At 44.3% G+C, this 27556-nt stretch overlaps 1 protein-coding gene across 3 annotated transcripts in view; it reads left to right on the forward strand.

Moving 5' to 3' along the window:
• Positions 1 to 27556, forward strand: part of ZRANB1 (zinc finger RANBP2-type containing 1) — a 52337-nt gene that overhangs the window by 2066 nt on the left and 22715 nt on the right. The window contains exons 1-2 of one of the 3 annotated variants that reach the window (XM_045854376.1): positions 15424 to 15578; positions 16842 to 17692. In XM_045854376.1, the coding sequence (XP_045710332.1) occupies positions 15538 to 15578; positions 16842 to 17692 (892 nt within the window). In that variant the 5' untranslated portion in view covers positions 15424 to 15537. Of the gene's footprint in view, positions 1 to 15423; positions 15579 to 16841; positions 17693 to 27556 lie in introns of those variants that run through there. The other 2 variants (XM_045854375.1, XM_045854377.1) reach the window with 2 other exon arrangements.

The raw sequence follows: 27556 nt of genomic DNA on the forward strand, positions 1-27556 counted from the left end.
TTCCTTGGCATAGTGGTCAGGTTTCTCTGTAATTGGGCCCTGATCCACTCTGCAGACTTGACCCTCACTCCGACCTTTGTGAATCCTTAATTCCAGCCAAATGAATGTATTTGTTACTGTGAAGAGCCTCTTCCTATTTAAACTCTCTTGTGCTTGTATTCATGGATATGCTTTACTCTGGGCTCAGTTGGTTCCTGTCTTCTGAGAAGCCGTCTGGGTGACTTCACCCAAGGGATCCGTTCACTCCTGTCTTGTGTACGACTCTGTCATCCTTTTTATTTTTCTAGCATATGCTGGCCTGGGTTTCAGTTTATGTTTCTATGTCTTTATTCTGCTTCCTTATTAGATTTTTAGGACCTCTGAGAAATGAGTATGAACCCTAAACCCGATACCTGTAGAGACCACTTACCATTTGTTCAGCACTGAATATATGCGTTCCTAGTTTGACAACGTAGTTTTGGTTGTAGAGATTCTAGGATATGCAGTTTGTACTCTCATACGTATTGGAGTTTCTGGGGCTTGGATGATTTATGAGGCAAAATATTTGAAATTATAGCTGTCTGTAAAAAAACTTTGTGGGTCAGTATGTTTATGTCTGTATCAGCACACTTTTCTTTCTGTGGGGGATGCTCAACATTTTTAGAATGATCATGTCTTATTATTCAAACAAAAACAAGTACTGCACTTCCATGGTTCAGATTTGAGTGTGAGGCAAGTTCTTCCTTTTGAGTGTGGCACCAGTGGCGCTCGGGGTGGTCATGCAGTGTTTGTAGCGTGTTGGTAACATTTAGCATCGTGGGAAGGAGGAAAAAATCTGCAGTCTCAGTTTGCATCCTTAACCTCACATGTTGGCAGCTTGTGTCATTGATCACAAGGCAGATGAGACTCGGGAGAATGTGTGATTCATTGCTACCTGTCGGCACTATTTGGAGAAGACACAGACAAGCTGGCCCACAGTATTTGTGTGCACCGTGGCGGCTGCATGTAATTACAGAGTCCACGGGGTGGGTGCTGATGCAGTTGGAAAACAGGTGTGTGTGTTTCTGTTGTGTTGTGTGTGAGTAAAAGGCCTGGCATTTTATGGACACATAATCTTCTGGCAGTAAACTACCTTGGTTGCATCTGTGTGGAAACTTGTCCTCTTGCTCCAATTCATCAAAATATTTTTCCCTTGAAATTGACTGATTTTTAGGAAGTACTTTACATAACTTTATTTAGGCTTCAGAAACCTTTTTAGCTTAATTAAAGCTAAAATTAGTCAGCTAATGAACTTTTCAGAAATGCTAGACATTTTTATATAGTGTGCTTGCATTTGTAAAAGGTACTGTCATGGAATCAGACCAGTAATTTTACCACTTGAGAAATTTGGATCGGTTAGTGTTGTTTGCTTTTTTGGGACGGTGATATTTTGGTTAAGATGAAATTTTTGACAATAGCCATCAGTTTGAATTCTAAAGTGGAGGTTGATCTGGTAAATTGAATAGAAAGTTGATAGTTTTTCAGTTGCCTAGTGAAATTGAACTTTTTAGTAATAAAAACACTGATTTTCTATATTTGTTATAGTTTACGTTATTGAGGACAAACTATCCCACCCCCTGCTCTACCAACACAACACAATTTTTTTTCCATCCTTCAATAAGTCAAATTTTTATGTGGATTGAATTAACATAAATAAGTATTTGGATAGATAAGGCATTATTGGAAATCATTTGCATATTGTGGGGAAGAGAAGAATTCGTCTTTCCCTCTTCTTCTTTTGGCTGGCTGAAAAATCAATAGGAGGTAGACTGACAAGAGAAAATAAAATTTAATTTTGTGCACACGGGGACCCCACACACATGAGAGCTTTAGAGACCCCATGTGCACGACGGATTCAGAGACAGAAAGTGGGGTGAGATACAGTATAGGACATCCTGAGCTCAGGTTGAGGTCAGGGGCCTTGGGGGTTCAAAAGGTCGTTGCAGGACATGAAGAGCAGACCTTTGGTAAATGGAAGTGTGCCCTTCCCTGGGGATAGGTCAGAAGCCGTTGTCTCTGGGAATTTCTTATGGGCGAGGCCTCTCATTCAAAGCTTTCTGGGTCCTTAAGGGTAGGGATAGAGGCCACCCCGGAAACCAAAGTTGCCTTCAGCTCCTGATAGTCCGCATGCCACCGAGGCACATCTTGCTCATCCTGGACCCCCACAGCACCTTTCCGTTTTTTTCTTGTTTTTTTTAAAATAACAGCTTCATTGAGGTTTATTTCATACACCATGGAATTCATCTTTTATAGTATGTGCTTGTGTGACTGGCACCACTGTCCAGAACATTTTCATCGCCTGAAAAGAGACCTGTGCCCATAAGCAGTCAGTCCTTTCTTCCTTCGCCAGAGCTCTTGGCAACCCCAGATCTGCTTCTCCAGAATGATAGTCCATCGTGTTTGTTTACTGATTGGTGGGTACCTAGGTGGTTTCCACTTTCTGTCTCTCATGAAATCTGTGTACACGTTATTGTGCAGACACATGTTTTCACTTCTCTTGGGTGTACACCTAGGAGTGGACTTGCTGGGCCATGTGGTGGTTGCTCTGTGTTTGCCCTTTGGAACTGCCGGACTGCTTTCCAAAGTGGTTGCCCCGATTTACGGTTCTACCAGCAGCGAGGGAGGGCTCTGCTTCTCTGCGCCCTCTGACCGACTCTTGTTGCTGCCAGTCTTCATTACTGCAGCCATGCTAGTAAGGTGGCATCTCCTAGTTCTTATCTGCATTTTCTTCGTGGTGCTGAGCATCTTTTCTTGGGGGGGGGGGCATTTGTGTATCTTCATCAGAGAAATGTCTGTTCTAATCCTTTGCCCACTTTTCAGTTGGGTTATTTGTCTTCTTTCGAGATCAGACGAGATCAGGCGCGTTCAGGGTGGTGTGGCCGTAGGCTCTTTGTCTTTTTACTGTTGAGTTGTTCGAGTTCTTTATGTATTCTGGATACAGGTCAGGTAAATGACTTGTAGATATTTCCTCCTATTTTGTGAGTTGTCTTTTTAGTTTCTTGAGGTGGCCTTTGAAGCACAGAAGGTTTTAATGTTGATGTAGTCCAGTTTATCTATGTTTTCTTTTGTCACTGATGCTTTTGGTGCCGTCGTTAGGAAATCATTGCCTAATCCATGATCAGGAAGATGCACATCTGTGTTTTCTTCCAAGAATTTTAGTTCTCGTAGTCAGGTTTATGATAGTTCTGAGTTATTTCGTATATAGTATGAGATGTAAAAATGCAGACCCAAATATTTTTTAGATAAATTCAAATATTTTGTCTCATTAATCATCAAAATCCCAGAAATGCATATCCTAGAACCTCTACAACCAAAACTACTTTGTCAAACTAGGAACACATATATTCAGTGCTGAACAAATGGTATATGGTCTTTATAGATACAGTGTTTAGGGTTCATACCCAGTTTTCAGCGGTCTTAAAAATCTAACAGAGAAGTAGAATAAAGACATAAAAAGATAAATTGAAACCCAGGCTAGCATATGCTAAGAAAAAGTGGGACAACATTTTGTGCAGAAGCCAACCATATGAGCGAAGACATGAAAGCCTCCATGTTTAGGGACGAGCGGAGGGTCCAGTGTGGCTAATGTATGCGGTTGAAGTTGGAGAGACATTCCTAGCCCTTGGCTGTGAGTGCCTTTCAGGGCTTGACCCTCGTTTCCCCCACAGCTAGTCTTGTCAAGGGGCTGGAAACGAGGAGGAGTGATCCTCTTCCGTGTGGGCCCTCTTTACAGAGGGCAAGAGGGAACAGTCCCCCCCACCGTGTGTGTGTGCGCACTCGCCTGTGTGGGGGGGGGGAGAGAGGGGATGTGTTGGGGGATGTATTTTTGTATTGAGTTGAAGTCTGAGGGCATTGTTTTCATAGGAATTCATTCAGCAAATTATTTGATATCTACCTTGTGATCTGATATTGTTTAGGATTTCACAAAGTAGATGACGAAAAACACTGTCCCAAAAGCTACCGAAATTATGTCCTGGCTGGTGTGGCTCAGTGGATTGAGTGCTAGCTTGCGAACTGAAAGGTTGCTGGTTCGATTCCCAGTCAGGGCACATGCCTGGGTTGCGGGCTAGTTCCTCAGTGGGGGGCGTGTGACAGGCAACCGAATCTCTTGCACGTCACTGTTTCTCTCCCTCCCTTCTCCCTCCCTTCCCCGTCTTTCTAAAAATAAATAAAATCTTTTAAAAAACTACTGAAATTAAAACATTTAATAATGACCTGTTCAGTGTTCCGCATTTGAGAGCATAACTACTAGATGTTGAGATAACCCTGTGCACAAGACAAAGTCCGTTACTTGTATTTACATTCTGGTGTGGAGAGACAGTTGAGGAGCAAGTAAGAGAAAGAAAGCCAGGTCGCGGTGAGTGCGCTGTGCGGATAATGAAGGCAGGGTGACGGAGTGCGGATGATGGACTGGTCAGGAGAAACCTTAGGGGCTGCTACTTAAACCTGGGTCTCTGTGGCAGTAGCTGGCCACGTCAGAATCTGCGGAAGGAGCATTCTAAGCAGAGGAGACAAAATGCTGAAGGTGAGAATGACCTTGCTGTATAAGGAACAGAACAAAACCCTCTTTTTTAAAATAGATTTTAATTTATTTTTATAGACGGGGTGGGAGAAACATCAATGTGTGGTTGCCTTTTGTGTGCCCTCTACTGGGGACATGGCCTGCAACCCAGGCATGTGCCCTGACTGGGTATCGAACAGCGACCCTTTGGTTCACTGGCCCTTGCTCTGTCCACTGAGCCACACCAACCAGGGCGTATTTCTACAAATCTCATTCAAATTTTGTCAGTTGTTCTGTTAATTATTTTTAAAAGACTTTATATTTTAGAGAGAGAGGAAGAGAGAGAAAGAGAGGGAGAGAAACATTGACATGTGAGAGATACTTTAGCTGGTTGCATCTCGCTCGCCCCCTACTGGGGACCTGGCCCACAACCCAGGCATGTGCCTTGACTGGAATCGAACCTGTGACCTTTCAGTTTGTAGGCTGGTACTTGATCCACTGAGCCACACCAGCCAGGGCTCATTACTGTTTTTTATGAAGGCAAAATAAAATCTCATCATGTGTTGCGGTTAAGTTACCATGTTTTTAATAATCTCCTTTAATTGGAACAGTAAAGTATTTTTTTGCTTTTCATGATACTGATTTTTTGAAGAATGTAGGACTAGTTGTTTTGTAGAAAGTCTCTTAATACAGTATATCTGATGTTTTTTCATGGTTTGAGTTAGAACATGCACTTTTTCGGCAAGAATACCACAGAAGTGATGCTGTGTTCTTAGTGCAACGTATCGAGAGGCAGTGGTGTGATTGGTCACGGGCGTGGGTAACTCTGCTCAGGGTTGTCTACTGGGCTTTGTGACATACCAGTTAGTGTTGAGGAGGGACACTTGGAGACTGTTTAAATGTCCATTAATACTCAAACTTTTGCCCATGTGTTCTGACATTCATCGGTGATTATTTCCTAAATCTGTTGTGAAGATTTCTGGTGCTGATTTTCTAACCCACTTATGCTTTTTTCCACCCCACACTTATTAGTTGGATTTCCACTGTAAGGAGGAGCTTTCTCTTCCTATTTATTTGTGTATTTATCTGTACTTGTGTAGACATGGGTTTTTATACTGGTATTTTTTATGCTTAAGTTGATTCAGATTTGGCCAGTTGGGACTGCTTCATGCTAATTTCTGTATCCTTTTTCTTTTTAATCAAAGGTTTTTAGGTGTGAATATATTGCAAACTGGGTATTTTTTAAAAAGATTTTATTTAGTTTTAGAGAGGGGGAAGGGAGAAAGCGGGAGAGAAATCTTGATGTGAGAGAGAAACATTGATCAGCTGCTTCTCATACACGCCCCAACTGGGGTCGGAACCCTCATCCCAGGCTCTGCCCTGACTGGGAATTGAACTGGTGGCCATTTGTTTTGTGGAACAATGAATGCCCAACCAACTGAGCCATACTGGTCAGGGCAAATTGGGTATTTCTTAGAGCAATTTAGGTTCACATTAAAAGTTCCTCTGACCTTTTTAAAACTCCCCATCATTCTTTGAGAACAGATTTTTTTTCAAAAAGAAAATGTCTCCTGTATATTAGATTTGAAAACTTTGTTGTGAAGCAGATTTAAAAAAATAGACTTTATTTTGTAGAGCTTAGGTTCACAGCAAAATTGAGGAGAAAGTAGAGTTTTCCTATCCCCTGCCCCCAGATATACATACCTCTTCTGTCAACATCCCAAAAAAGGTGCCTTTGTTACAGTGGGTGGATCTAGTACCGTGTGCCTTTTATCAGCCAGAGCCTTGTTTACTTTCAGGCTCCCTCATGGCGCGTGCGTTGTGTGGGCTTCGGTAACTGTGTGATGACAAGTAACCAGCACTGCAGTGCCTTCCAGAATAGCTCCGTGGCCTTAAAACTCTTCCGCGCTCTGCCAGGTCACCCTTTCCTCCCTTCAACCCTGATGTCAGCTGATCTTTTTATTGTCTCCATAGTTTTGCCTTTTTTAGAGTGTCATATAGTTGGAATCATGCAGTATATAATCATTTCAGATTGGCTTCTTTTGCTTAGTAATATGCATTTAAGATTCCTCTGTGTCTTTTCATGGCTTGACAGCTCACTTCCTTTTACTATTGAGTAATACTCAATTGTCTGAATGTACTGCAATTTATTTGTCCATTCACCTACTGAAGGACATCTTGGTTGCTTGCTTGCAAGTGTTAGCAATTATGGATAAAGCTGCTGTAAAAGCCCATGTGCAGGCTTTTGTGTGGACATAATTTTCCAGCTCCTTTGGGTAAATACCAACGTGCACAGTTGCTGGATCTTATGGTAAGAACATGTTTAGTTTTGTAAGAAACTGCCAAACTCGCTTCTAAGTGGCTGTATCATTTGCATTCCTGCCAGCAGCATCCTTATCAGCATTTGGCAATGTCAGTATCCTGGGTTTTGGTGATTTTTAGTAGGTGTGTAATGATGTCTCACTGATGTTTGAGTTTGCAGTTCCCTGCTGACATACGATATTGAGCACTTTTTCATAGCTTGTTTGCTGTCTGTATATCTTCATTGGTGAGGTGTCTGTTCAGGTCTTTTGCCTATGTTTTAATCAAGTTTTTTTTTTTTTTTTAGATTTTATGTGTTTACTTTTTAGAGAGAGGGAGGGAGGGAGAAAGAGAAGGAGAGAAACATGGATCGGTTGCCTTTTGCACTCCTCCAACTGCAGGACCTGACTCAGAATCGAACCAGTGACCTTTAGGTTTGTAGGCTGTCGAGGGAGCCACCAGTCAGCAAGTGTTTGTTTTCTTACTGTTGAGTTTCAAGAGTTCCTTGTATATTGGGTTGGCCAAAAAGTCATTTTGTTTTTTTCCGTGAAGTGGCTGTAGTAGTACTTAGTTGTCTTTAACTTCGTTCAAAACAGTTTTGCTAGATTGTATTGTGACAGCTGTCATACCAAAAAGAAAAAAACTTATCAGAAGCAGTGAATTTTTATGTAGCCATTGTAATATTGAAAATGGAAGAAAATATGCAACATTTTTGGCATATGATGCTTTATTATTTCAAGAAAGGTAAAAATGCAACTGTAATGCAAAAAAAAGATTTGTACAGTGTGTGGAGGTGCTGTGACAGGTCGGACGTGTCAGAAGTGGTTTGTGAAGTTGGTGCTGGAGAGTCCTCGCTGCATGATGCTCCCCGGTGGAGTAGACCAGCGGAAGTTGATAGCGATCCAATCTAGACGTTAATTGAGAACAGTCAACGTTGTACCATGGGGGAAATAACCGATGTACTCAGAATATTCAAATCCGTATATTGGTGAAAATGAAAAGTGTGTCTTTTATGGAAAAAAAAAACATACAAACTTTGGGGTCAGCCTAGTATTTTGGATAACAGTCCTTTATCAGATATATCTTTTGCATATAGTTTCTCCTGTTTTCTGTCTTACACTGACAGTCTTTGGACAGGGCCCCCTCCAGCCCCATGGCCTGAACTGTGTGTTTTCTCAGCAGCCACCGGAGGGCGCACAGGAACTTGGGGCACATTCCAGAGTCCACTCCGGGTGCTCACAGGGAGCAGCTGCCCCTCCCCTCTCAGTAGGCCCACGCCTGTCCTAGGACCGGGCTGCCCCAAGGTGCCTGTCAGCGGAGCCTGGGTCCTCGGTGGAGCGGGCAGGGGCTCGTCCAGGTCCCGGCTCCGCAAGTCCGCCGCGCTGGCCTCCAGGACCACTGTGCCGCCCACCACCTCCAGGGCCGCCTTGATCTTCGCCGCCTGAGCCTTGGCGGTGTTCACTTGGATTCCCTGGGGCAGTGACTCCGCCAGCTGCTTTGCGTGCACAAGGTTTGTGCCCAGGGTGTAGTTCTTCATTTCCCTGATCGGTTTCACTTTGTCCTCGGGGCTCGCCTCTGTCAGGCGGAAGGTGAAATGTGTCTGGTCTTTCTGTTCCGGGATTTATTCTGCTACTTCCGGGGCCGCTGCGCGCGGTGCCGACGCGTGGCAACTGTTGCCTGGAGAAACGGAGCGTGCCGCCCGGAAGCCGGAGACAGGGCCCCCGGAGGGTGAGCCCCCGCCGGCAGCATTGCTCCGCAGGCGGGAAGGTCACGCGTGGCTCCCGGGGAGGGTGGACAGTGTTTTGCAGAGCAGTTTTTAATTTTAACCAATCCAGTTTACCAGTGATTTGTTCCATGGATTGTTCCTTTGGTGTTTATTTAAAAAGACATTGCCCTAGCCATGGTCATCTAGATTTCCTTTTTATTTTATTTTCTAGGAATTTTATAGCTCTGCATTTTACATTAGGCCTTTGATTGGTTTTCAGTTAATTTTTGTGAAGGGTGTGAGGTCTGTGTTTTAGAGTCATTTTTATTTGCATGGGTATGTCCCGTTGGGCACCATTTTTAAAAAAGACTTCTTCCCCCATTGTATTGCCTTTCCTGCTCTCAAAGGTCAGTGGATGCTGTGTATGTGGGTCTGTTTCTGGGCTCTGTGTTCTCTTCCATTGACCTGTGTGTTTTCTTCCAGTGTCACAGTCTTGATTGTTGTGGCTTGATGGTAGGTCTGGATATTAGGGTAGCCAGTCCTCTTTGTTTTTTCTCTAGTGCTGTGTTTGCCATTGAGTCTCACGCTTCTCCATGTAAACTTGAGAATCAGTTTGTTGGTACTTACAAAATAACTCGTTGGGATTTTGAATGGGATTGCAGTGAGTCTCTTGATTAAGAGAGTTGGTAAGAACTGAGATTTTTGACAGTATTGTCTTCCTATCCATGAACGCAGAGTATCTCTATTTAGTTCTTTGATTTCTTTCATCAGAGCTCTGTAGTTTCCCTCAAATATATCTTGCACATACTTTGTTAGGGTTAGCCCTAAGTATTTCAGTTCTGGGGCTGCTAATGTAAATGATAATATGTTTTTAATTTCAGACTTCATTGCTGGTATACAGGAAGGTAATTAACTTTTGTGTGTTTTGTATCCTGTAATCATCACCTGTTAGCTCTAAGAATTGCTTTGTTTTTATTTCCTTTTCTTGTCTTACAGCATTAGCTAGAATTTCCAGTTCAGTGTTGAATGGCGTAGTGGAGTAGTGAGAGGGGCATCTTTGTCTTACAGGGAGAGTTTCTAGTTTCTCACCCTTAAGCATCATGTTGGGTGTAGGGTTCGGTTTTGCTTTTTGTTCGTAGTCTTTATCAAGTTGAAGAAGTTCCCCCGTGTTCCTAGTTTTCTGAGAGCTTTTTTGAAAATCAGGCCTGAGTGTTGAATTTTGTCAAATGCCTTTTCTGCATGTGTTAGTGGGGCCCTGTGTGGTGGGTTTTTTGTTTGTTCGTTTTTGGAGCCTGCTGATAGGATGGGTTACAATTAGTGGAGTTCTGAACATGCAACGAGCCTTCTGTTATCTGGGATGAACTCCACTTGGTTGTGGCGTGTAATTCTCTTTATACACCGTTGGGTTAGTGTTGCTAGTACATGTTGAGGATTTTTGTGTCTGTGCTCCTGGGAGACATTGAAAGCTCTCTCAGGAGACCTTTCGACACATTTCCTCCTCTTTGGTGAACTCTGCCTGTGATTTGTAGAAGGAAGCTATGATCTTAAGTTTTCCAAATGTTCTAAAATTGCTTCTCAAACACAAGCCTCGTGTTTTATGATGAGACACATCGTTATGAATAGCAGTTTTAAGACAATGCTGTACACTATATTGCGTCCTGTTCCTTCTCTAGCCTTAACAATCAAGGCCATGATTTCAGTCTAGAATAACATTTGTCACCTTCCTGATAGATTTTAAAAACTTTTCATTATGAAAAATTTCAAACATGTGTATATGTATGAGATCTGTCTGGCAAAAGCCAGCCATTGTTAATACAATGAGAACAGTTTGCACAACATGGATGTAACCTGGCAGCCAAGGAGGGGGGACTGGAATGCACATGCGTGAACAAGGACGACTTCACTGTGCTAGTCAGTGGGGGCAGTAGATGCTGTTGAGTGAGCATGTGTGCTGTGTGGCTGTCACATTCAAAATGACTGAGAGAGTGGAACAACTCATCTGCATCCCATTTTGCATGAAGCTTGAACATTGCTCCACAGAAACTATGTGGATGATTCCGAAGGCTGCAGCTGTGGGCAGCTGGTGATTGGTGGCCTCATCACAACAGTGCGCCCGCTCACGCTTCACGTCTTCTGCAGAGTTTTTTGGTGGAGCATCAGATCACCCAGGTGACTCAGCCCCCTGTAACCCAGGTTTGGTGCCCCACCACTTCTGGCTTTTCCCGAAACTCAAAAAATCACCTTGGAAAGGGGCGAGATTTCAGGCTGCCGATGAGATTCAGGGAAACACGACAAGGCAGCTGCTGGAGACAGGGAGAACTGGGTGAGGTCCCAAGGTGCCTGCTTTGGAGGGGACTGAGGCGTCATTGTCCTGTGTAGTGTTTCTTGTATCTTTTTCAGTAAATGTCTTTTTCGTATTACATGGCGGAATACTTTGTGGACAGACCATGCACACACGCACACACCCACACCCTTCTTCCTTTGTTGTTACTGCCTAGGAACCCGAGAAGTTGAGGGAGTTGAAGGACAGGCATTTGGCCGAATTACAAATTAAGTCCTAGCATGTAAAGATAAAGGATTCCTCTTGAAATGACTAGATTGTTTTTCTGAGATTTGGCATGCTGTAAGTTAATTTTGTGTCTATCAGTCTTTTAATGAATGGATTACTAATTGTCTAGTGGTTTAAGAAAGTTTTTTTAGCTCTGACTGGTGCGGCTCAGTGGATTGAGCATGGTCCTGCAAACCGAAAGGTCACTGGTTTGATTCCCAGTCAGGGCACATGCCTGGATTGTGGGCCAGGTCTTGGGGGTGTGCGAGAGGCAACCAGTTAATGTTTCTTTCCCTCTCTTTCTCCCTGCCACCCCCTCTCTCTAAAAATAGCCTTTAAAAGACAGTTTTTTAAAACACACAATGTTAATATATTGCCATGTAAACTTTATATTCTTTATATTTTTACCTCAAAGTCACCAAGGCAGATGACCTAGGCCTTTGTTGTAACTAAATTTACTTCGTCCGACTTGTCCACAGATTCCTGGGAAAGGGGCCTTAGCAAGTGTGTTTCGTTCAGATGGCAGATAGTGGTGACCACCGAGAGGAGGGTGGTCAGCTCGTTTTCGAGATTTGCTTATTCTAGGTTCTGTGTATGCAGTTTCACGTAGATTTAGTGTTTGCAGAGGATACTGTAAAAGTTTTTGTACTTGTACCCTTTACAGGACTTGCGTAGCTAGCCACGTCATCGTGCGTGCCTGTGGCAGGGCCTGTGGCGGTCCGTGGCGGACGCTCCCCGCTGAGGTCTCCTGCCGGGGTGGAGCCCGCCCTCTGGCAAGTCTCGGGTGTGTCTGAGCTCGCGCGAAGCTCCGCGCTTGCTCCGCTTCCCAGGTGGCTCGGGTGCTCTCCGCAGTGGGTCTCACGAAACGTGGGGCTGGCTCACGTTCCATGGCCGGAGAACCCCGAGCCAGCGTGTTTGAAAGCGTGGCTACCCGATGGAAAACGGAGGGCAGGGGCTGACAGAGGGAAAGCACAGGGTTCAGAGCTTAGCTCCGGGAGGAACTCCGGTGAGTGCCGGTGCCCCGGGAAGTGAGGTTTCCGGACTTGAAGCGACTTGAAAAAACGGGACAAGAGAGATGAGACTTTGAACTGAGCCTTACAGGATGGGCAGGGGTCACCAAAGTGTGTGTCTGTTGCACTTGGGTGTCTCAGGTGTGTCTTCACGTGTGTCTGGTCGAGGGCTGGTGATACGTGCGTGAGTCTGGGGTGTGTGTGTTCTGTTGGGAGTGAGTGAGTGTGTCTGGGAGGCGGGGAGGGGTTGCCGAACTGCCTCAGAACGCCTTGCTGTCGGGAGCATTGCTCGGATAGCCAGGAGCTGGGGGCGTTTAGAAAGGGATGGCACTCCGGAGGCTGCCAGAGGGGTCTGACCTGGCCCGGGACAGGGTTGATGGCCGCTGGGAGGGGGGAAAAGAACCGATTGGGCAGAGACTGCCGGAGACACTCCGTGGGGAAAAGGCAGAAGTCAGGATGCTTTTGCATCGGTGCTGGGTGTGGGGTGCTACTGGTGTTCGCATTGGAGACTGGGGGCGGCAGGCTGGGAGTCTGCTGTGCGAGGTGGGGGAGGGTTTGCGTGCGGTCTGCCGAGCTGTTGGCGCGCTGGCGCGAGGGCAGAGTGCGAGGTGGAGGGGCATCTCACCTGCCGTCACAGGGTCTCGCTCAGGGAGCTCAGACCAGGTGTTCTCTCTGGGGACTGCTGCGAGGGAGACAGTGATGCGGAAGGATGCTGAGGAGAAAAGAGGAAATGACTGGAATTTTTGGCTTGAGAGTTAAGCAGTACTTCATATAAAGCTTACGGTTCAGAATTCATTACCTTGTAATATTTTGACAGAGCCTAAATATGCAACATGTTTGGAGTATCCTCTTAGTTTTAGCTTCACTCATATTCCCCTAAAATGCTTTTTGAGCATTTTTACTTATGCCAACGATTATATTAATAAATATTTATATGAGTAAATATAAGCTTATATTAATAAAACTAATTTGGAATCTTTAATGTGTGCCATTAGTCCTTTCTTTGGATAGTTTATCATTTGAAACTGGCAGCTGAGCTTCTTTTAATTCCTTTCTTAAGGAGCTTGTACTGAAGGATTATTTCACTTCTCCAGTTCTTTTTCAGAGGGTTCTAGTAGGGTTTTGCTTGTGGATGTTGGGGATGTGGTTGAGGGAACCTGTGGTATAGCTGCAGTTTGGGGGAGCCGACCTCAGTGCAGCTGTGTGTTGTCTCTGCGGTGTTTCGTAATGCTTCACAGATGTGCTCTAATTAACGCACTTTCAGGCATGACAGTGCCGACGTTCAGTTACTAGTCCCTCCCTTTCCCGCAGCCGTTAGTCCATATGCCCGTGGTACTTGTGCTGTTAGCATTATTTGAGCTGGAAAGGACGTAATCGAGAGCAGTGAGGAGTGTCCCGCTGGAGGAGAAGGGCGGGCACACGCGGAGGCGCTGCTCAGTCTGTGCGCAGCGAGCCCTGCCGGGCCCGCCGGCCCCTGGGCTGTGGTCCACAGCACCCGGCACCCCGGCACTGCGCTCGGACCCAGCATGTTCTTCTGCGAGAACCGAGGGACGTGTGTTTAGGACTAGCAGTCGTGTCTCGTTCCCCATAAATGAGGCACGGGTTATGCAGATTTTGTTGTTGCTGTATTGTACCGGTTGAAGAGTGATTCATTGGATAGAATTGGAAATCTGTGTTTATGAAAAATTAGACTTGTAAATTAAATTTATTGTACTTGGACATATAAATATATCTTAAAAGATATTTAACAATTTTTTTTTCAGTGTGCAATACCATCAGATCTGGGTGCTATTAAAATGATTTTATGTCCTGTTAGGGATGTTTGACATCTGGAAGAAAAAGTGTACTTAGTGTTATTTTCATCTCAATAATGCAAAGTCACCTAATTGAGCTGTTGTTATCTTTACTCTTACATTCCATTTACTGATTACCACCAGTATAAATGGCTCTCTCAAATAATCCTCTCCAGTGAATTTTAGCTTCAGTTACCAAAAGGCAATATTCCTACAGTCTCAATTCTCTACTGAGTGGATACTGTATCTAATTCAGTGACATCATTATCTATTACAATGACCTTACCTTAAAACTCTTGACCTTGGCTTTGGTATTGTGTAGTTACTAGGAGTTCTGGAAAGGGCAGGCTGTTTACCGGACATACATGACAATGATTTTTCGTTTTCTATGCCAGGCATTAGTTCCGCGAAGATGAGCTAAGAGAATGTAATAATGTAAGGAAAGCTGTTTGGTTGAGTTTACGTACATCAAAGTAATCAAAGGATGCATGGAATTTTGAGGGTGAATATTGGAAATAAAATAGTGAGGTTAATTGTGGTAGCCCTGGATGTGTCTATTACGCCGTTTGTTCTTGTAATGCTAGGTTTCCACTTGCTCATTTTCATTTCAAATAGTGTGAACAAGCAATTAATTTTATTCCTGAGAAACTAAAGGAAGACACTGCTTAATGAATATGAAAACTGCTATTAAATCTCGATTGTCCATTTCAGGGGCGCTTCTGTGATTGTAGCTCCCTGATCTTCACATACTTGCCACACTGTGTGTGATCAGTGTGTACAAAGTGTGGTTCAAAATCTAAGCAAAGTGCATGCAAATTAGCTGAATCAGCGCACCCCCCCAATATATATGTAAAATATAGTTACTGAAGGAGAAAAAGACTTCAAAGCTAAATATAAGCAATTTATATAGGGTCTGGCACAAATAACACCCTTTTTTATTGCAAAATCTTTCATTACAAAATCGTAAGCGTGTAATTCTGTAACATAACAATATCCTACTCGAGCACTCATAGGGCATTTCAGGTGTAATGTCGAAATTGCTGTCTGTCTCAGAGCAGGACATTCATGACCCTGTCAGCCACCCTCAAGCAAGCCTGCCTTCTGCCAGACTGTGTGTGCGTGCGTGTGTGTGTGTGTGTGTTTTACTTACTTGTTTTGTGCCACCTTCCCCCTTCAGTAGTAACAAGCAGTGCAGAGAGCACTGGATTTAGTGCTACTGAGTTGGTATTACTGTGCCTATTGGTGCACTTCTGGTTAAGTTTCCACAGAAAAATGTCTTTCCATTGTTTAATTTGATCTGCCCAATTGGCTAATTTTATTGCTGTGTTAAATTAAAATTCTAAACATAGTAGTTCATTATTAAAAGAAATGAGTAGGATTAAAATAGATAATTAGTTAAAATAAAGCTTTAAAAATACTTTTGAAACTGTACTTGAACAATGATTAAAATAAAATTAGAAAGAAAAAAATATACTTCTGGATAAAGTAGCAGGCTTCAAGTGAAACCCAGTTTTGGTCTCCTTTACAGGAAGAGAGCTATTCAGTCAGACAGACCACCTGCCACGTTGTGCAGGACCTCCCGAGGAAGTCAGAGTCTGAGCCAGCATGAAGGCTGAGTCTTGTCTTCGCTCTGATTCATAAACCATGCTTTTGTCCCAATCATGTGCAGAGTGGAGGTCATAGCATGGAAACTGAAATCTTAGTAAGTGACTTCTGTTTTAGCTCTTACATAGCAGCCTTTCTGACAGCGAGATTGTCCTTTAACAGAGTTCACGCTGAAAAGGGGAGTGAGGACTTGGCAAGCAGGGACATAATGCACTTACGGGGTGAAAGATGGAGCTCTCAGGTTCGGGAAAAACCCCCAGGAAAGAGAAGGAAGAGTTTCTTTACTCTGTCTAGGGTTTCTTTTACTTCTCTGGTTAGAAATAGGGGCAGACAACATGAATGCAGTTGAGAAGGGATTTGAGGAAACGGAGAGGCCGGCGTTAGTGGTCGTCGCCTAAATTCAGGCAGTTTGATAGAAGAGTCATGATTAAATTCACATGTGAGCTTCTTCGTTTTATAAATTGGTTGTCATTAAACAGTGAAGTCTTCATTATAGTGTAGTGTTAGTAAGCCCAGTGTAGAATCCTAGGAAACTTTTAAATAGTGAATATATTTTTAATATGAATTGAATTTTGAGTGTATTTTAAATACTGAATATTTTTGAGTGAATATCAAAATTATATTGGAGTGATATGCTAGTGGCTATCTAAGCGAAATTTCATTAATTTCATTGTCCTAAGTATAGATGATTTACACTTTTTATGTGCTTCAAGCAGAACTAGATTGTGAGGAGATACAAGTATAGGCTATCATGCAGTTTTACTTGTTTCAGTGTTACTTTAATTGTAAGGATTACTCCTCAACATCTTTCTTTTTTCACCTGTGCTTATTAAGAGCATTGGACAATTAGTACTTTTAAGCTGCTTTTCTTCCTTAGCAAAAATGATAGAGTTGACTTCGACCTTACGATGCTGTACCTCGATAGTGCACTAATCTGTGTTGTTCATAGTGTGAGAATGGTTATGTGTTGAAGATACTTGGTTTGTGCTCTTTTCCTGAGTCTTTGAACTGTTGGTTGCTTTTCTAAATTGATGGTGATGACGGGCTGAAATGAAACACTTCTGTTAGCAGTTTCCTATTTCAACCTCCTTTCCTCTTAAAGCAAGCCTCTATCTGCTGCCTCTCTCGCATTCTGAAATACAGTTCCATCAAATCCTGAGAGAGCTAAGGTTTTTCTTTATAGATTTACCTCCTATGTCTATGAAAATCAAAAAGGAAAAAAGCATAGTTCAGTATGAAATCTTTACATGCATCTTTTGAAAAATTTGTAAGTGGAAGTGCACTTTTATTTGGGGGGCATATTTTCAGAGGTGGAATTATGTAATTTTTGTATTAATAACCATGTCCTAATTATTTATAGCTTCCTGCTTGACATAACTCACTTCAAGAAGTACACAATGTCAGAACGTGGAATTAAGTGGGCTTGTGAATATTGTACGTACGAAAACTGGCCATCCGCGATCAAGTGTACCATGTGTCGTGCGCAGAGACCGAGCGGAACTATCATTACAGAAGACCCATTTAAAAGCGGTTCGAGTGACGTTGGTCGAGATTGGGACCCTTCTAGCACTGAAGGAGGAAGTAGTCCTTTGATATGCCCAGACTCTAGTGCGAGACCGAGGGTTAAGTCTTCGTACAGCATGGAAAATGCAAACAAATGGTCGTGCCACATGTGCACATATTTGAACTGGCCGAGGGCAATCAGATGTACCCAGTGCTTGTCCCAGCGTAGGACCAGGAGCCCCACAGAGTCTCCTCAATCCTCAGGATCTGGTTCAAGGCCAGTTGCGTTTTCTGTTGACCCTTGTGAGGAATACAATGACAGAAATAAACCGAACACGAGGACCCAGCATTGGACTTGTTCTATTTGCACGTATGAAAACTGGGCCAAGGCCAAAAAATGCGTTGTTTGTGATCATCCCAGACCTAATAACATTGAAGCAATAGAGTTGGCAGAGACTGAAGAGGCCTCTTCGATCATAAATGAGCAAGACAGAGCTCGGTGGAGGGGGGGCTGCAGCGGCGGCAACAGCCAGAGAAGATCGCCCCCCACGGCGAAACGAGACTCGGAGGTGAACATGGATTTTCAGAGGATCGAGTTGGCCGGCGCTGCTGGCAGCAAGGAGGAACTTGAAGTGGACTTTAAAAAACTAAAGCAAATTAAGAACAGGATGAAAAAGACCGATTGGCTCTTCCTCAATGCTTGTGTGGGTAAGTTTCTGCATTTTATTGAATGGGGTGGGAAAAGCTACTGACAGGACTTGAGAGAGAGATGCAGGGTCAGCACTGCTTAGCATTTAGTTCATTTACCGTGATAGTACATTCATGGTCTCGGAACAGCCTCGTTTTGAATTGCTTCTCTTTCATTGTCTGTGTGCCTCTCCATCAGGGAGGAGCACTTTTAGGTTAAAGCAAAGTCGTTTACACGTCAGTAGTAAAACACATACCTGCAGTTTTAACCGCTGCCCTGTTTACTGTAACAAGATGTGACCGAGGAACCCCAGCTGCTGCTTCGGTGTCTGTAAACAGCGTGAGCATCTTGTGACGATAGAAGCTTTAGTCAGATGTTAAAAATATCACAAAAATGTGTGACTCCAAGGAGTCCGACAAACATAATACCGACTTTGAAAACACTGGTGTTAGTGTGACACGAATGGCGTGTAGTAGTAGATGATGCAGACTCTGTGAAACTGGTTTCACAAGGCTGCCTGATTCCATAGGGGCCTTGTGATTTCAGTGCTTTCCTAGGGAGGCCCTGGATGTGGGCTCCAGCTACTGGCTCAGAGCTGTTCGAGGGCAGACGTGTTGTCAGTGAGTTACTTCTGATCTAATTCCCAAAAGCAGTTGGTCGACTCTTCCATGTTTTCTCTAAGTAGACTAGCTACTTGAATTTGGTGATTTTCGTTTTTTGGATGGAGTGCTTACTTTGACATTTATTTTTGTAAAGGGAATGTTGAGTGACTACTAAAAAATACGCGGAATTGTGGCTTAGCTGTATATATATTTTTCCTCAGTATTTCTTTTGTTTATCCCCCTTCATATAACCCCAAGAATATGGAAGACCTAATAGCTATGTGGACCTGCAAGTCCTAAGAGGAGATTCTAAGAAACCTGAATTTTTTTATTTCTGTTTTATCCTGGCAAAAAGAATGTCTCAGCAGATGAGCCCTCTCTGAACAGCAGACACAGTTGGCCCCTAGTAACTGTCAGTCCCGCTCACTGCTGTCCTGAGGACTGCAGGGGAAAGCGCCCTGGGCCGTCTTTGGTCTGTGCTGTCCCATTTCATCCCATTGCGTCCTTAAACATCTTTTCTTGAAAAAGCCCTCACCCACGGACAGTTTGTCATTGCTTTTACAGAGAGGGAAGGGAGCGAGGCCAGAAAAGAAACATCGATGCTTCGAGAGAAGAAGCATCAATTGGTTGCCCACCCCCGCCCCCCTCCCTGTAGGTGCCTGAACCGGGGGCTACTGACCAGGCTCCAGCCAGCTGAGCCTCACCAGCCAGGGCCCTTTTTCCTCCCTCAGTTGGGGTAGCACTTGTCACGTGGTTGTCTTTTTTCTTTTTATAAGGAGATACAAAAGGATGTTGTTTATCGCTTATTTTTCTAGGTGAGGTCCAATTCACATGACCAAACCCACCATTTGGGAAGTGAACAATTCAGTGGCATTTATTGCATTCACAGCGTTGTACAGCCACCACCTCTATCTGGTTCTGAAATACTTTCATCACCCGAAAGGAAACCCTGTACCCAGAAAGCAGTTACTTCATATCCCCCGCCATGCCCTCTCCCCCACCCACCCTGCACCCCTGCCTGGGGAACTGGCAGTCTGCTTGCTTTCTCTGTGGGTTTATCTGCTCTGGACATGCCATAGAAATGGAGTCTTTCACGACGTGACCTTTTGTACCTAGGCATGATTGTCTTAATTAGCTCTGTGTCCTTTGGAACACCCGCAAATCGTTTTTGCAAGCAGTAGTGTCCTGTGCACGTTTACTACAAGTTGGTGTTACAGTGTGTGTAAGTTTATAGATACAGGAAGTAAGCGACATCACAGTGATTCTTAACCTCTTTTGGGTCATACAGTTCTTGAGGAATCAGGTTCATTGTTTCTTGAAGTTAGTGGACCTCAGGGTTAAGAACGACTTTGAAATGTTTTCTCTCCTTGAAACATGCATTAGACCAATCAGTATCATTTTTTAAAAGATTTTATTCATTTTTAGAGATGGGGAAAAACAGGAGAAAGAGAGGGAGAGAAATATCAGTGTGTGTTTGCCTTTTGCACACCCCATACTGGGGACCTGGCCCGCAACCCAGGCATGTGCCCTGACTGGGAATTGAACCGGCGACCCTTTGGTTCGCAGGCCAGCTCTCAGTCCGCTGAGCCACACCAGCCAGGTGTGGCTTGTTCTTATGACCACTCTGTCTTCTTGGTGCTACCTTCTATTTCTTTCACATATTCTTCTTTGAACAACCATCCTTATGCCTCTTCAAAATTTTAAGAGGTGTGAATTTATTTTAAGAGTGGAACAGAAATTCCTACCAGCAGGTCCAGTATTGGATTTGGTCTTGTTTTATTTACAAAACAGTTTCTTTGTCGTTAAGTTCCTATTCCCACCCACTCCAGAGTTCTAGGCTCATAGGGCCGGGGATTGGTTGTACTTGATTTTCGGTAATGTGGATTCTGTCTTTTCTATCTGCAAATGTTTTTACTGTTCACTCATTACACTGCGAACAGTAAACATGGTTCCCAACTGTTGTACGAAAAAGATTATGGCCCTGTCTTTATTAGGCAGTCATGTCTTGATCTCTGGAATGTGCTAAAAATATTTCTTTCTTGTTTGTATTTTGTTGGGTTAGCAGAAGGCCAAATGTACTGAAAATGAATCTTTACGCCTCCTTTTCTGCCTGTTTCATGTTGTCCAGGTTTCATTAGGTATGCTGTCTTAGGGCTTGCTGATGTTGTGCTTTTAAAAAAGTTATGTCAGCCGTCCCTTTGGCAACACATACACTAAAAATGTCTCCAAAGTGTATACAGTAAGTATAAAACAAGTACTTTTACTGAGCATCAGATGTGAGAAATGTGAAATTGGGGGAAACCCTCAGCCCCCGAGGGCCAGCTCTGTAGCTGGTAAAGCGGGAATGCGGGCACGGAGTTGTTGAGAGGCAGGAGTGACCTGGAGCCTCAGCAGCGTTGAGCAAGGACCGTGAACATGACTGCTGGGTATAAGTTTCACATCAGTCACATTATCTCATGTGGCGAGAGGGCGTTGGGATAGTGTTGCCAAAACCTGACCCCGGGTGGGAGCTGGGATGGTCGAGTGCCAGGTGTTTTTCCGGGAGGTCATGTCAGTGCTAATCGAGACTCCTTTTCCCCCGATAGAGGATAATGTCCCTGGGGAGGAGGGCAGCACTCCTCAGCGCCATTGTAGTTCTGTCGTATTGAGTCGGTCGCCCTTTAAAAAAAGGAGCATTTAAATTTGAGACCCAAGTCGACTCCCTGAAAAGACTATGGGCAGGAACAGTGGATGAAGAAGACCAAATATGTATTTATTTATTATTATAAAGCCATACTACAGAGTTTTTTTCCCTGCTTGATATGGTTCAAAGTACTGTTGCTGGAACTTTTTTTTTTTTCTTTTAATTTTTAGAGAGAGGGGAAGGGAGGGAGAAAGGGGAACATTGATGTGAGAGAGAAGCATCCGTCACCTCTTGGACACACCTTGACTGGGGACTGAACCTGCAACCTTTAGGCATGTGCTCTGAGTGGGAATCGAACCAGCGACCTTTTGCTTCAGGAGGGTGCTCAGCCAACTGAGCTGTACCTACAGGGCACTGAGACTTTTTAATAACTTTTGATACCTGTGAGTATTACTGTTCTCAGTCCTGTCTTTTTCCAAGTCAGCTAGTTGAATATGCCTTTGTGAAGCTGACTGCCGTGTCCCAAGGTCGTCTGTCACCCACTGCAGTTTCCCAGCATTCCATGGGTAGGCTATAGTATTTGGATTTGATTTTTAGTGTGGAATTTCTGTGGCATTTGGTCTGTTTTCTTTGCTTGTGTTTGCCTGTTTTCAAGTTCGTGTAGCATAGCTGTTTGGACAGTTTTCCATCCTTAGAATTTTTCCTGCTCTGTGTAATTGCTCTGCGATAATTACCATTTCTGAGAGGCACTAGCCCAGAAGCAGACGTATGTTTCAGTGCTTAATTTTTGGAGATCATCTCTTAGGAATTTAGAGAGGAAGCTAATGGAATTGTTCACTGTTCTGATAGATTAAAGCTGTGGTTATTTTGTGTTTCTTGAAAAGGACTTTAAATTTTACTTTTCAATTATGTTTACATTCAGTATTATTTTTTAATTTTTAATTTTTATTTATTTTAATTATTGTTCAAGTACAGTTTTCTGCCTTTTACCCCTATCCCAGCCCACCCCCATTCAGTATTATTTTGTATTAGTTTCAGGTGTATAGATTGGTGGTTAGGCAATTATATACTTTACAAAATGTTCTTTTTAATATTTCCAGTACTCAGCTGGTTAAGTTATAGTTATTATTATATTCTTAGTGCTAGATTTATCCTAGGATGCTAATGGGCCATTTTGTTTATGAACTTGACTCTATGCTGATACCAGATTGAGTGTTCTTCTGAAAGTTGCTCTTCTCCTTAGTGCCCTGCCCCCCCAAAGTGTTGCTTTACATATGCATAAAAGCCTGCAGAAGAGGTCTTGAGTCTTAGACATTTAAAACCATGAGGTTTTAAATAACATTTTTAGAAAAGATTTTACTTATTTTTAGAGAGAGGGGAGGGGAGGGAGAGAAAGAGAGGGGAGAAACATCAACGTGTGGTTGCCTCTTGTGTGCCCCATACTGAGGACCTAGCTTGCAACCCAGGCATGTGTCCTGACTGGGAATCGAACCAGCGACCCTTTGGTTCACAGGCCAGTGTTAAATCCACTGAGCCACACCAGCCAGGGCTACATAACATTTTTTAAAACAAAAATGGTTTGAGTTAAAATGTTCTATTAAAAACTTTTAATAGAGCCCAAATATGTACGGACTCCTGCAGCAGATCGGTGGCACTGCCTCCATAAAAGGAAAGCAGAGCGCCGGCGCGCTGGCGACTCCGTGTATGTCCTCAGTGAGCTGTGTGTGATGCTCTTACTTGGGGGGTGTGTAGCTGTGAAAATTCGGTCTTTTCACTCCACATGCATCCTCCTCGCTGGTGGGTCTCCTTTCTTATGCAAAGTATTTGATGTCACAGGTAATAGAGTTGTTTTTAGCACCATGAAAGGAGTATTAACTTCAGACACATTTTGGTTGCTAAGGATTTCCTCTTATGACTTTTGGAACTCTGCTTATTAAAGTAGCATTTTATGTCAAGAATTTTAAGTGAACTGTGATAATTCTGAGCAATACAAAGATTCTAATCTTGGGAATACACCCACATTTTCTTTCCCATGGCCAGTTCAGTACGGCTTTTGAAAGTTCTTTGAGACACCTGAGGCAGTAAAAGCTTCCAGGAACAGGTGTGTCAAGGCAAACGGACAGCGGTGGCAGAAATGGAAGGCCGGCAGTGTTCTTCTCGCCGCCGGTGCCCTGTCTGAGACCTCACCCCTGGTTTTAGACGGGACGGATTGCACGGGCTGCCCACGGACAGCGTGCCTCCTGATGCTGAGAAAGGCGGTGTGTCTGGTGATCCCTGGTTACATGATACTGACGTTTGAATATGACCATCAGTTTAGTAAATGGTCACTAAAATACTACAAAATACTACATTAAATGAACACTTGGAGTAATGAAATCCATATGTATTATTTAAATATTGAAATAGATGTTCAGATTCTGAAGTACTTTACTGTTTACCATAAAATAACTTTAATTTTAAACATTATTGCATTTTGCACATGGCTGAAAAACCAGGCAGTGTAGATAGAAGAGTTTATGAAGACAAGCAGGTGTGTTTTCTTTTATCCACCTTCAGCCCTGCTGGACAGAGGCAGCCGTTTCCCCTCCACCAGCCTTTTTTATCCCGAAAAGTGTCAAAACCTGTGGAAAAGTTAGAAGTGTGATAGATGGAACACCACATACCTTGGACTGAGGTTTTCACAGTTGTCACTGCTTTGCCACTTCGCTCTCTCCCATTGTCTCTGCCTCCGCCCCTGCCTGCCTTTCTGTGCGAGTCCTTCTGGGCCCTCTGAGAGTTGGCTGCAGGTGCCATGGCGTTTGCCACTGACAGACGTCACTCCGCATGCGTGTCCTGAAGACAGAGGCACTTTCTCCCGTAACCATCCAGTGTGGTCATTCGGAAAAGTTTAGTGTTCCGAGTCCATACTCGCTTTCACCAGCCCTGGCACTGGTGGCTGTTGCTCCACCCCCATGCAGTCAAGGGCTAGACTGTGATTTGGTTGTTTTGGCTCTTCAGTTGCCTCTCAACAGTGCCTCAGGGTTTGGGCTTTTTTTCCCTGCTCTTTCATGACAGTAACATAGAGAGTCCAGGCATTTATTTTACAGAACAATCCTCACTTTGGATGTGGTTACATAAAATGTAAACATTTTATCTTTTTGGAGAGAGGAAGGAGTGCTACATTAGTGTTATTTGAACAGCATTTCTAATATCTCCGAATAATGATCTTGTCTCATTTGTCTCTTTTTTAGAAGTTGAATTTCGATAAAGTACAGGTGACAGAATTTGCCTTCCTGACCACTGCCGTGTGCGGTGCGGTGGCACGCTAAGGGTCTGCACGCGGCCGTGCACCTGCCGCCGCCGGCCGTCTCCAGGCCCTTCTCGTCCTGCAGAACTAGAGCTTTGTGCGCGAGCATTAGCGCCCACCCCCTTCTCCCAGCCCCTGGGGACCACCATCTACGTTCTGCCTCCGAGAAACCAGCTTCCTGGCTCCCTCGTGTGAGTGGGAGCGCGCAGCACAAGTACTGGGCTCCGCGACTGGCAGATTTCACCCGGTGTGGTGTCTGCGCGTCCGTCCCTGTGGCCGCACGCGTCAGAACGCCCTTTCTGAGGCTCTGCAATACTCTTTTGGATGTGAGGGGGGCGGAGTTTACCACCCCCAAGTATGCCTTTTTTCCTTTGTTTGGGATATCAGTTGTTTTAAACCAGTTGTTTTGAAGAAACTGAAGACTCAGAACCTTTGACCTCTCCTTAGCTGCCTAAAAGAATTTAGGTAGAGGGGCCTGCTGCAGGCAAGCTGGCGTGTCAGGTGAGACTGTAGTTGGGTGTGGGTCGGGTCCTCTGCGCTCCGTCATTAGAGTCGGCCCAGCAAACACTTGCTTCCCTGGCGTTTGCCTTCCGACCCCCGGGGGAGTCGCCTGCCTTGCCCTGTGCAGTTCCCCACGATGACCCGCTTTCTCCTTGGCTGGGCCGCCTGAGCTGTCCTCCTGCTCCGTGTTCTCCCGGAACACCCCCACAGTGTGCATACAGCATTAAGTTTGGTTCTTTGCTTCTGTTAATCTGTTATGTCAGCTTGATTAGTGGGCCGCCCAGAACTAAGAGTGAAAACGGGGAAACTTCTCCTGCCCCACATACATATATACCACGTTTTATCCATTTATCTGTTGATGGACATATTGCTGTTTCTTGTTTCACCAACTTTAGACATTATGTGCTCACTTCCTGTAACAGTATGTGAAAGTTTGGTTGACTTTTAAATAATAGAAGCAGAGCATATTCATTGTAAAATAGTTCAGAGATAAGAAAAGCTATGAAAAAAATAAATATTTTATAGTGTATCTCTAGACAGTGCCATTTTTGTGTATTTTCAGCCTATCTCACATTTTTAAATATTTTATTAGTTTATTTTTAGACAGAGAGGAAGGGAGGGAGACAGAGAGACACGTCAATGTGTGGCTGCCTCTGGCGCTCCCAAGTAGGGACCTGGCTCTTAACCCAGGCACGTGTCCTGACTGGGACTCAAACCGGCGACCCTTTGGTTCACAAGCTGCCACTCATTCCACTGAGCCACACCAGCCGGGGCGTATCTCACATTTTTTATGTAACTGAAATTGTATTGTACTTGTTGAACTTTACATTTTGAATCAAAATGTTTTCACCTTTTGAGAATGAATGTGTAATATGACATTGAGTTGCTGTACTTTAAGTTAACCAATCCCATATTATTAGCCTTTTAAGTTATTTGAAAATTTTTTATTCTGGTAGTGTTTTGATGACCAAAATTGTCATCATGTCTAACAGTTTTCTTAGGTTTCCAGAAATGGGATTATAAGATTAAACATTGTAAACACGTAAAGGGGTGAAGACACTTCATGCTCATTGGTAGATTGCCGCCTGGAGGGGCTGGGCCTGGAGGGGCTGGGCCTGGAGGGACTGGGCCTGGAGAAGCTGGGCCTGGAGGGGCTGGACCTGGAGGGGCTGGACCTGGAGGGGCTGGGCCTGGAGGGGGCTGGGCCTGGAGGGGCTGGGCCTGGAGGGGACTGGGCCTGGAGGGGCTGGGCCTGGAGGGGCTGTGGCTGGAGGGACTGGGCCTGGAGGGGCTGGGCCTGGAGGGGCTGGGCCTGCAGGAACTGTGGCTGGAGGGACTGTACCGGAAACGTTCCTTCTGCAGCATGGGGGCGCCAGTGTTGCTCTGCCTTTACTGAGGTGTGTGGTTACGGGAGGCATGCCGTCTTGCTCAGTCGTTTGGATTTTTTTTTTCTGTGAATTGTGGATCCATGCTCTCTCCATTTTCCTTTGTGATTTTATTAGGTTACATGAAGTCTGTATGAATATGAATAATGTATTTAAAAAATATATACCAGTCATATTTGCTGGAAATATTCTTTCTCTATTTTTTGGTGAAGGAAGTTATACTAATCACTTTGTTTTACACACTTTTTTGGATTGAACTAAGGATTAAGTTATTTTTCTAAAAAATTTTCAGTAATATGATTTAACTCAATTCTTTCCCCATTGATTTGGGTTTTTCTATCATTTATAAAGTGGTTCCTTACTTTGATTTTCTAAACATCGGTATCACACACTTGCTTAAATAAGTACGGCTTTATTAGACATTTAAAAACCTGGTAAGGCAAATGCCCATCCTGCTCCACCCTCCCATTGCTTTCCACAGTTCGTGGTTTTTCCCTTTTCTGTGACTGGCTGCGTACCCGCTCGCTCGTTTGCACACTTACACACAAGCCGTGGCTCTCAGCGCGCTGCGGCTGGTCGCGGCCTGGGGACTGGTTTGCAGCGGGTGGGTGGCGGCAGCAGAGGCCAGCAGGCAGTTTAGTGCAGCAATCCAGGTGAGAGGCTCCAGTCTTGACCTGGGTAGGGGCGGTGGAGGCGCAGTGAGGGGCTGTATTCGAGAGGGCCTGGAAAGGTAGGAGCGACTGAACTTGGAAGAATGGGTATGGGGCTGCGGAGGGGCGTGGAAAAAGACATCACCCGGGTGTTTGGTTTGGATGCTGGGTGTGGTGGTTCCTGGGGGCCTCGTCAAGATGGACCAAGTAGCTTTTTGACACTTCTTCTAATTTGGTGGTTATGTCTTCACTGTCGGAGTATTTTGGCTACAAGAACAGTTTTGTGGATCTAATATGAACAATACAAAGTTACGCTCTGTCACGAGAGGGTTTCCTTCTATGCTCCCTGTCCCCGCCGGCTTTTGCGTGTTCGCTTACCCTTTTTCTCACTTGGAAGAGAGGGTAAGCTAGGCTCTTCTGTTGCTCCATGCCTGCTACCGAAATAGTGTACTTCCAAAAAGTCTAAAATCTGCTTTCAAATCCAGCCAGGGTAACTTGGCAGTGTAGCAGAAGAAATTTTTACTTGAAGTCAGAAAAACTTTTGGGGCTTGATTTCAGTGGCGAGTGTGGTTTTGACCTGTACTGTTTTGTATGACCAGCGGCCCTAGGTTTTTAAGAACTGTAGTGTCCATCCCCTCAGTTGACTGTTTTGGCGATATTTTAAGTGACCTTTGTAATTTGAACTCATCTTTAACCCATAAACATCTGTCCGCATCTCCAATCACTTCCCAGAGACAGACAGCTTTGAGGCACGCTTCTGTCAGCCACGCCAGCGTGCTCGCAGCCCCAGTCCTTCCCGAGGGGCGCCGTCTTTCCTGGGAAGGTGTCTAGCAGCTC

The sequence above is a fragment of the Phyllostomus hastatus genome, unplaced genomic scaffold, assembly GCF_019186645.2.
Source record: "Phyllostomus hastatus isolate PE091 unplaced genomic scaffold, TTU_PhHast_1.1 phas_scaffold_1066, whole genome shotgun sequence".
NCBI lineage: Eukaryota > Metazoa > Chordata > Mammalia > Chiroptera > Phyllostomidae > Phyllostomus > Phyllostomus hastatus.